At 50.2% G+C, this 10573-nt stretch overlaps 1 protein-coding gene and 1 long non-coding RNA gene across 22 annotated transcripts in view; one reads left to right on the forward strand and one right to left on the reverse strand.

Moving 5' to 3' along the window:
• The window catches only part of LOC309523720, a 118828-nt gene that overhangs the window by 71857 nt on the left and 36398 nt on the right, over positions 1-10573 (forward strand). The window lies entirely within an intron of this gene.
• LOC309523705 (uncharacterized protein) overlaps positions 1-10573 on the reverse strand; it is a 91140-nt gene that overhangs the window by 26606 nt on the left and 53961 nt on the right. For 2 of the 21 annotated variants that reach the window (XR_014215514.1, XR_014215525.1), the window contains exons 1-2: positions 6347-6970; positions 2784-3063 (exon numbers count right to left, since the gene is read on the reverse strand). The exons of 6 other annotated variants lie outside the window; for them this stretch is intronic. Coding sequence is in view for 2 of the 15 variants with exons in the window: in XM_082207780.1 (XP_082063906.1) it covers positions 6722-6808; positions 6977-7046 (157 nt within the window). In the remaining 13 variants the exon portion in view is untranslated. 13 more of the 21 variants (XR_014215515.1, XR_014215526.1, XM_082207780.1 and 10 more) reach the window with 9 other exon arrangements.

Below are 10573 nucleotides of genomic sequence, written 5' to 3' on the forward strand. Positions count from 1 at the left end.
CAGATGCCTACGGGAAGCCCACAAGCAGGATCCGAGCACAAGAGCTCTCTCCCCTCCCGTATTTTCCAGCAACTGGTATTCCGAAGCAGTACTGCCTCTATGCTCTACTTTCATAGTTTGAGGCAGTAGCCATTGATAGCCTTATCCTCCATGATTTTGTACACTCTTACTTTAAAACCATCCAAGTTGGTGACCATCACTACCATCAACAAGCAAATGAACCACAGATCATATAAACAGATCAAATGAACAAAAACATTAAGGGCGTAGTATGAAGGGACGCGGGTGGCGCTGTGGGTTAAATCACAGAGTCTAGGGCTTGCCGATCAGAAGGTCAACGGTTCAAATCCCCACGAGCTCCCATTGCTCGGTCCCTGCTCCTGCCCACCTAGCAGTTCAAAAGCACGAAGTGCAAGTAGATAAATAGGTACCGCTCCGGCAGGAAGGTAAACGGCGTTTCCGTGCACTGCTCTGGTTCGCCAGAAGCGGCTTAGTCATGCTGGCCACATGACCCGGAAGCTGTACGCCGGCTCCCTCAGCCAATAAAGCGAGATGAGTGCCGCAACCCCAGAGTCGGCCACGACTGGACCTAATGGTCAGGGGTCCCTTTACCTTTACCTTTATGAAGAAATAGCATATACTGAATACAGTCATACCTCCTGTTACGGACACTTCAGGTTACGTGTTTTCGGGTTGTGGATCGCGGGAAACCTGGAAGTACTGGAACGGGTTACTTCCAGGTTTCGCCGCTCGCGCATGCGCAGAAGCGCCAAATCACACCAGCACCAGCACAGACGCAGCCCTTCAGGATGCGAACACTGCAGGTTGCAGACGTGCCTCTGTCACGAATTACGTCCACAACCCAAGGTTCTACTGTATACATATGGAACCAAAATACCTTTCAGTATTCAACAGTAAAGAAAATGGATGAACCTGACATTATAACAATACAGCGCATCGAAGGAATATCAAATGCTCAAACGCCAAAAGACCTTCAGTGGGAAATAAACACACATCACGTGCCAGTTTTTTCTTTTAAAAGAGCAACATGACTCTTCCACTGGCTACTTTCCAAATGGCCCACTGTTTCTCTCCAGTAAAACAAAAACAGCAACCCAGGACCAAAACCATTCTCCCTTTGAGATGCATATCCTGGAACAACTGTGCAACCCCATGCATGTCTACTCAGAAGTAAATTCCATTTGAAGGGCCTCAGAAATGGAAATCCATCCAGTTATCATGCAGCTGTTACAAGATGAGCAAGGCCATAGCAGGTAGACAAACAAGGCAACTGTTGCGAGGTGATCAAGGCCATAAGCAGGGAGATAAACAAGAATGAATAAATTAAGAATTTAACCTTCAAAAGGAGATGTTAGAGCCTGATAGGATAAGAAGGTAAAAGTTTCACTCTCTGTTTATTTGTATAGTCTATAAAATGTGGGTGCACACAAATTGGGGTGCAGATTGCAATGTATTGCGCTGCACCATTTGCTTTGCATATGCGAACCAAATAAACTCTGCTTAAAACCTGAATTGGTGTTTACCTCCAGAATATACAAGTCACTTGAGGTCAAACATTTCACAGGTGCCTTGACGTCGGATAGGAGGACACCAGGACTCCACAAGGCCATGTCTGTCTTTCCAGCTTAGGGCTGCGGGGACTCTTGACGTTTCAGCGTGCACCAGCCACTATTGGCTAGAAAACTGAAAGTAAGTTGCCACACTCCCTATGCTGTGAACTGGAGGGACAGACATCACGAACGGAGCAGGAAAGGTGTGCCAGCTGGGAAACAAGACATCTCAACCCCAAGGACAGGTGAGTAAAGGGACCCTATTACAGATAGAGAGGAGTGTAAGCACAGGATGTAAGATGTGATCGAACGGCTCCCTTGGAGAAAGGTGAGGCTGACCAATAAAAGGAGACTGGCTAGGGTTTTAGGTTAGGCTGGGAGGTATTGGTGAGTGGCTCCAAGAGCAAATGATTGAGTGGATGAAAGGGGGACCGTAGAGGAAACCCAATCTGAGTGTGGGCCAATAGGTATTCCCAATTGGAATACCTAGATGGAATACCCTGAAGCATGAGGAACATGAAACATTGAAAGGGAGGGTGAAGTCACAAGATGAAAGCATGACAAAAGGGAGTCCCAGGAAAGCCCAGATTATGCCCCACCACCAGCCCCAGTGCAGGGACAACTGCCACAGCCCTGGACCAGTACTTTCCAGTATATACCCCTTTCCACTACTGACTTAATGAACTGGTCAAATACCACCCCACCATTTGAAAAGGACCCTGGCAAGGGTATAATCTTAATAACTTCCCTGATGAGGACCCACACCCCGACTTGGGATGACTGTTAGCAAATTCTGCAGCATCTCCTGACGGGTGAAGAAATTCAGAGAGTACATGCAGAAGCTCATCGACATCTAGCTGCCAATGGCATGGGGCAGCCCAGATCCTGCTCCAGTACCCCCTGGGGGATCCCAATTGGAATTATGATCAGGCTGACCATAGGGCCTTAGTACAGATGAACAGGCAAACCCTGATACAAGGTCTAACATGTGCAGCCAGAAAACCTACCAATATGGCAAAAATTTCTGTAGTATAGAAGCCAGATGAAAGTCCAGCAGCATATTTGGAACGTCTGAAGGAGGCATTTAGGATCTGGACACCGCTAAACCCAGAGAACCAAACAAGAGCACAGAGCACAGCAGTCCTTGTGAGGCTTCAGGCCCCGCCCTGGGCCAGGTGGTGAGTGGCAGGAGCAGGGCCCTCAGGCACTCACACAGGGGAGTCCTCCTGGGCAGCAGAGCACAGCAGTCCTTGTGAGGCTTCAGGCCCCGCCCTGGGCCAGGTGGTGAGTGGCAGGAAGGAGCAGGGCCCTCAGGCACTCACACAGGGGAGTCCTCCTGGGCAGCAGAGCACAGCAGTCCTTGTGAGGTTTCAGGCCCCGCCCTGGGCCAGGTGGTAAGTGGTAGAAAGGAGCAGGGCCCTCAGGCACTCACACAGGGGAGTCCTCCTGGGCAGCAGAGCACAGCAGTCCTTGTGAGGCTTCAGGCCCCGCCCTGGGCCAGATGGTGAGTGGCAAGAGCAAAGCCCTCAGGCACTCACACAGGGGAGAAGAGGGAAGAGAAATATAGGGGAAAGAATTTGAATATGTTGGCAATGGCAATTGGAGAGAAGGAAAAGGGGAAGCATATCTCCTTAGAGGGAAAGGAAAGGGAAGGGAAGAGGACGTGGAACCAGAGAAAGAGGTAGAGGACGAGGGATGAGACTAGGGAGGAATCAGTGTGCGATATGCAGGCAAGAAGGACATTGGAAAGGCGAGTGCCCGAATAAGAGAGCCCCAGGCCAGTGGGGACGGAATCGCGGAATGAGGCCCGGACGAGGAAGAGGGGAAGGAGGGTATGGGCCTCCTGATTGGCAGCACCGGGAAAACGCAACCAATCTGATTGGGTTGGCTAATTATGAATCGCAATAGGACAGCCTGGGTTCATGGCAGGGTTCCCCGGAGCCCACGGTCTCAGTACAAGTGGGGAACCGCCTTGTGAATTTTATGGTTGAGACTGGAGCTGCACTATTTTCAGCTAAATGAAATGTTTAAAAAAGAGTTTTCAGAGAGGGGTTATTCTGAAAGAGAATCTAGATTTCAACAAGAAATTTTGAATAATGAAGTGAAAATTTTATCTAAAATGCATAAAATATTGTTGGAATGGAATACAATAGACAAAGAGGTTAAATCTGTAATGATTAGCTGGGCTAAAGATTTTGGATATAATATTGAATTTGAGAAGTGGATTAAATTATGGAAGGATGGGTTAAAATTCACAGCATGTATTACGATAAAAGAAAATGTTATGAAGATGTTATACAGATGGTACATAACACCAGTAAAATTGGGTAAAATGTATAAAGTTTGCAATAAATGTTGGAAGTGTCGGGAGCAAGAAGGAACATTTTACCATATGTGGTGGGAATGTAAGAAGGTAAAAAGCTTCTGGGAGATGATCTATAATGAACTAAAGAAAATGTTGAAATACACTTTTGTTAAAAAACCAGAAGCTTTTTTACTGGGAATACTGGGAAATGAAATTAGTAAAAAAGATGTGAAATTAGTTTTGTATGCAGTAACAGCAGCCAGAATTTTGCTGGCACAGAAATGGAAACAGGAAGAAATGCCCACGAAAGACGAATGGAGGATAAAACTGATGGAATACGCAAAAATGGACAAATTGACGGGGAGAATTAGGAACCAACGTGACCAGAGATTCTCCGAGGACTGGAAGAAGTTTACAGAGTATATCAAAGATGTTTGTGATGAACAAATAACACTTGTTGGTTTTCAATAAGCTCTGTGAAATTAATGTTAGAAATATTGTTTAAAAAACATGATGTGATTAAGAGTGTTTGAGTGCAATATACCGTATTTTTCGCCCCATAAGACGCACCGGCCCATAAGACGCACCTAGTTTTTTGGGGGGGGAAATAAAGGGGAAAAAAATTTATTTCCCCCCCCCCCCAGGTGCGCTGCGCTAATCCCGAAGCTTGGGGCGTGTGGAGCTCAGAACGCCCCAAGCTTCTGGGTGCCGGCAAGGTCTCCGCTAGCCATGGGAGAGCCGCGCGGTTCTCCCAGGGCTAGCGGACCACTGCACTAATTCCGAAGCTTGGGGCGTGCGGAGCTCAGCGCGCCCCTAGCTTCTGGGTGCCGGCAAGCAGTCCGCTAGCCCTGGGAGAGCCGCGCGGAGAGGGCTAGCGGACCGCTGCGCTAATCCTGAAGCTTGGGGCGTGCGGAGCTCAGCGCGCCCCAAGCTTCTGGGTGCCAGCAAGGTCTCCGCTAGCCGTGGGAGAGCTGCGCGGTTCTCCCAGGGCTAGCGGACCGCTGCGCTAATCCCGAAGCTTGGGGCGTGCGGAGCTCAGCGCACCCCAAGCCTCTGGGTGCCGGCAAGCAGTCCGCTAGCCCTGGGAGAGGCGCGGCTCTCCCAGGGCTAGCAGACCGCTGCGCTAATCCCGAAGCTTGGGGCGTGCGGAGCTCAGCGCGCCCCAAGCTTCTGGGTGCCAGCAAGGTCTCCACTAGCCGTGGGAGAGCCACGCAGCTCTCCCAGGGCTAGCGGACCGCTGCGCTAATCCCGAAGCTTGGGGCGTGCGGAGCTCAGCGCGCCCCAAGCTTCTGGGTGCCAGCAAGGTCTCCACTAGCCGTGGGAGAGCCACGCAGCTCTCCCAGGGCTAGCGGACCGCTGCGCTAATCCCGAAGCTTGGGGCGTGCGGAGCTCAGCGCGCCCCAAGCTTCTGGGTGCCGGCAAGCAGTCCGCTAGCCGTGGGAGAGCCGCGTGGCTCTCCCAGGGCTAGCGGAGCACTGCGCTAATCCCGAAGCTTGGGGCGTGCGGAGCTCAGCGCGCCCCAAGCTTCTGGGTGCCGGCAAGGTCTCCGCTAGCCGTGGGAGAGCCGCATGGCTCTCCCAGGGCTAGCGGAGCACTGCGCTAATCCCGAAGCTTGGGGCGTGCGGAGCTCAGCGCGCCCCAAGCTTCTGTGTGCAGGCAAGCTCTCCGCTAGCCCTGGGAGAGCTGGGTCTCCCACAGCTAGCGGATAGCTTCCTGAAGCCTGGAGAGCGAGAGGGGTCAGTGTGTACCGACCCCCCTCGCTCTCCAGGCTTCAGCGAAAGCCTGCATTCGCCCCATAAGACGCACACACATTTCCCCTTCATTTTGGGAGGGGAAAAGGTGTGTCTTATAGGGCGAAAAATACGGTAATATTGAGAAATGTGAGATGAAGATATAATACGGAGAATTATCAGACAAGTTGAGGGAAGTTCTGGAAAAAGGGGATTAAGTGAAGATTGGATGTTTGATTTTGTATGAATTTTTGATGGAAAAACTAATAAAAATAATTTTAAAAAAGAGAGAGAGAGACTGGAGCTGAATATTCTGTGCTCCCCTTACCCCTAGGAAACCCCAGCAAGCAAACCATTAAGATCACCGGGGCAACAGGGGACTCTCAGGTGAAACCCTTCTTACAACCAATGGACTGTGTTATAGGGGGAAGGGCAGTAATACACAAGTTCTTGTATATTCCAGAATGTCCAATGCCATTGATGGGAGAGATTTGTTGTTCAAGCTCCATGCCCAGATCATTTTCACCCCCTCTGGATGTAATATGGCCCTGCCATATTACAGGCACAGGAATTATGTCTCTCATGGTGCCCAGAGAAAATGCCTGGAGATTGGTGGCAGCCTTAATGGGGGACAATAGAGAAGAGGAGGGCCAGGATTCAAAGCTTATAAGAATGATCAGTGCACCCCCAACAGTATGGGCAGAAGGCCCATCTCCAAGAATGGCAAGGAATAATCATACCAAGGTTCGCGCTGCCAAGAGCAATAGGGAGTGACACCGGACCAGCATTCATACACCACATTGTACAAGGAGTCAGTCAGGTTCTGAACATCCCATGGAAACTGCATACGGCCTGGAGGCTGCAGAGCTCGGGAAAAGTAGAACAGATGAATAGAACATTGAAAAATCAACTTGCCAAACTCACTCAGGAGACAGGAGCCTCCTGGCTCGATATGCTCCCTATAGCCCTTTTCAGGGTTCACTGTATTCCTAATAAGCATACCCAATTGTCTCCATTTGAATTACTATATGGGCGTCCACCCCCGTTTGAGCTTCCCCTGTGTACTCAACTCTTGGGGGACACTACGACCCAAGACCAAATTTAATCTTTCTTACGTGTCTTCTCATCTCTTAACAGGTGGTCCCTCCAGCGGATGCCGTGCAGCATGGCTGAGCCAATCCACCCCTTTAAGCCCGGTGACTCTGTATGGATAAAAGAGCGGAACGCAACGGCCCTAAATCCTAAATGGCAAGGCCCTTACGTAGTCCTGCTAGTTTCCCCAATTGCAATTAAGGTAGCCGGGTTGACCCCCTGGATCCATCACACACGAGTAAAACGAGCCCATGGAGAGTGGACCTGCGAACTCTTACCCAATTCTCTGAAGCTCAGATTCCGGAGAGGTCCTGATCCTGATCCTGATCCCACTGGGACACAGCCCATCGCCAGCCCAGAGGCCTGCTACCATCACACCGGAAGCTGATTGTTCTAAGCATGCCTGAAGATCTGGATGGGAGGTTCCGAAGATCTACCTGTGTAGATAAGTTACCAGATAATGTTCTGAGCAAATTAGTCACAGTAGTCTCAAGCCGTAACGCGCGAGAGAAAGGGCACTTGACTGAGCCGGTGGCCATTATGTCCCCTGTAGTTACTGAAGAACGACCATTTGGCCAGCCAGAGTGTTATGGGATTGGGTGTTACATGTGTGGTTGTATGCACTTGGGCAAATCGTTCGGTTCTAGGGTAATCCCATTTGCTCTGACTGGGGTGCAGATTGCAATGTATTGCACTGCACCATTTGCTTTACATATGCGAACCAAATAAACTCTGCTTGAAACCTGAATTGGCATTTGCCTCCCTGTGTCCAGTCTGTGCTCCAGAATATCCAAGTCACTTGCGGTCCAACACATTGAATCCAATGTTTACTGCCAGATACATGGCTATAGAAATTGCAACTCTTAAGACTGCTGCTTGTCGTCTCTGGCTAAAAACATAACTAGAGAGAGATCAAATCCTAACCCTGCTGACTTTAAATCTGCTACTGCAATGGGCAGCCTGTGGAAACTGCACTGAGTTCAATTTTAAAATAAAATGTGGCGTGAATGTGCTGGTCCCGGGGGGGGGGGGGTTACTGTGAGGCGTGGTCAAAGTCCGGTCCTGGGCCGAGGGTCTGGAGCCTGTCCACCAAGGGGGAAGCGGGGTCCAAAGCAAGAAGCCGGACGCGGTCGGGAACTCCGGAAAAACAGGTCTGGGTGCTGGCAGAAACAGGTTTCCAACGTCATTGCTTCCGCAACCTGGGACTGAGCTGACTGGCCTTTATCTCCTCTGAGGCCAGGGGCGGTCCCGGTCCACAAGTGATCTGCCTCTTCTGGCCTTAAGGCGAGCACTCCTCCTGAGAGAACTTAGTTCCCTCCGCCTCTCTGCCCTGAGCCTCTGCAGCTCAGGAGAGGCTGGAGGGTTACTGGACCCAGGGGCAGCTTCACCTTCCCCTGACAGGGCTGGGAGAGGCGCACCTGCAGGCAATGGGTCCTCAATCACCTCCAGAGCCAGAGTGGATGCATCTGGTGTCTGCTCCTGAGGATCCGGCACAGGTACAGGCCCTTCAGATTCAAGCCCCTGCCCCAGTTCAGCCGGCCCTGGAGGCGGGGACTCCTGTGCAGGCTGGTACTCCTCAGATTCAGCTTCTGAATCAGATTCCCAGGCCATCACAGTAAATAAACTAAAAATGTTTCACCTTTTTAACAAAGTCCCTCTGCCTACCAGTTAGCTCTATCTGTCCTAGTTCACGTATTTTAGGAGGAAGGGAGGAAGAAGAAAAGACTAACGAGTGGCTGGGATGCGATCAGAGTGAAGAGAAATTCCAGCTGTTGGAAGTAAGGATCACTGGAACTCATAAGCATGTTTAAAATGCCTTCCATTCAGTACTTATTATTATTATTGTTAATTGAATTTATATACCGCCCTATACTCGGAGGTCTCAGGGTGGTTCACAAAACAAGAGCAACATAAAACACCACAATATATATTATCAAAAGAAAAACAACCCTTCCTCCGAAGGAAACCCCCAACAACTAGGAACTCTTACAAGTTACTAAAAATGCTAAAAAACAGGGGTCTCTATGACATTTGGGGTGAGCAAAATTCGGGAGGCACCAGCAATACATTCCAATCCGGACACCATGGTACAGTGTCCAGACTGGACAGCATTCTGCTCACACAGGGTCTGATCCCCTCAGTGGAATCAACATTAAAATCACAGATCATGCCCCAGTAGAAGTCACTGTGGTGAATTTTGTTTTCGTGTGTGAGTGGGGTGGGTGGGTGTTTTTGGATCAGGTTAACCATATTGATCAGTATGCTGTTGGTAGATTCTTGTCATTGTCTTGTTGGGCTGTGTATGTGATAAAGAGGAGCCATACCGGGGTGAAGGCGTCTTCTTCTATTTGCCCCTGTGTCAGTTTCAGTTTAGGCCCGGAAACTAATTGCATTGCAACTGGACCAGGAACGGTGTATTATGCTCAAACCATCTTGCCCCAGTGAGCAACCTGGCCTCTGAATTCTGCACTAGCTGGTTTCAGAACTGTCTTCAGAGGCAGTCCTACATATAATCTAACCTAGATGGGACGCGGGTGGCGCTGTGGTCTAAGCCACTGAGCCTTGGGCTTACTGATCAGAAGGTCAACGGTTCAAATCCCTGTGACAGGGTGAGCTCCCGTTGCTCAGTCCCTGCCCCTGCCAACCTAGCAGTTCAAAAGCACATCCAAGTGCAAGTAGATAAATAGGTACCACTCCAGTGGGAAGGTAAACCATATTTCCGTGCACTCCTCTAGTTCCCCAGAAGTGGCGTAGTCATGCTGGACACATGACCCGGAAGCTGTCTGTGGACAAACGCCGGCTCCCTTGGCCTATAAAGCACGATGAGCATGCAACCCGAGTTGTCTGCAACTGGACCTAACGGTCAGGGGTACCTTTACCTTAACCTTTAATCTAACCTAGAGGTTACCAGAGCATGGACCACAGTAGTCAGGGGCGTAGCTGGGCCACCAGTCAAAGCTGATGGAAGGCACTCCTGAGCCTCAAATGACAGCAAAGATTCCAGGAGGAACCCCAAACTAAACTTCAGAGGAAGTGTAACCCCTTCAAGAGCAGGAGACCTTGATGGGCAGGCCTATCTGGTCTACTTATGAAGTCCATAGCTGTCAACTTTCAGATTTGAAAATAAGGGACCAGCAGCCTCACCTGTCCCGGGGACAGTCTACGGGATATCTAACAATCCAGGATAGCAGCGGGAAACGGTGCTGAAATAAGGGAACTTCCCGCCAAAAAAAGGGAAGGTTGACAGCTATGATGTAGTCTTCTTGAGAAGCTGAGACAAAGGGCCAGAATACAGCTCTTTCTAACTCTTATTTCATGCGATTTATTTATGTGCGCGGGGGGAGGGGGCAGAAATTAAACTGGCAAGTTACTTAACTTTTATTTTTTCGCTTTCCATTTAGACAACATCGGACCGCCTTGCAAAATATCGGACCTGACGAAATCGCATCGCTGATAGGGAACTTGCACGCTCCTCCTCATCCCGCCGCGCCTCATTGCCAGAGGCTGCTGGACTACAACTCCCATCACGCCCCACCGCTGCCCATACTGGCTGGGGCAGTGGGAGTTGTAGTCCAGCAACACCTGCAAGGATGCAGCCACACCCCTTCCACACACACACACACACACACACACACACACACAAACACGAAGTTTGACTGAGCTCCTTGGAGGAAAGGCGGGATAAACATGCCGAATGACTTAAGGAGCCACATAGCCCCTTTCTTGCTTTCCCTTGGAATGGCCCGACTCTGTGGTCGAACACTCTCTACCTCTTCCCACCTCTATGGTTACCGGCGGGGCGGGGGGAGATAACCCTTTTCCTCCACGTGACCTGGAAGCGGATGTACGATAGAGGAAGAGAAAGAAAGCAGGCA

Source organism: Podarcis vaucheri, assembly GCF_965113315.1.
Source record: "Podarcis vaucheri genome assembly, chromosome: Z".
NCBI lineage: Eukaryota > Metazoa > Chordata > Lepidosauria > Squamata > Lacertidae > Podarcis > Podarcis vaucheri.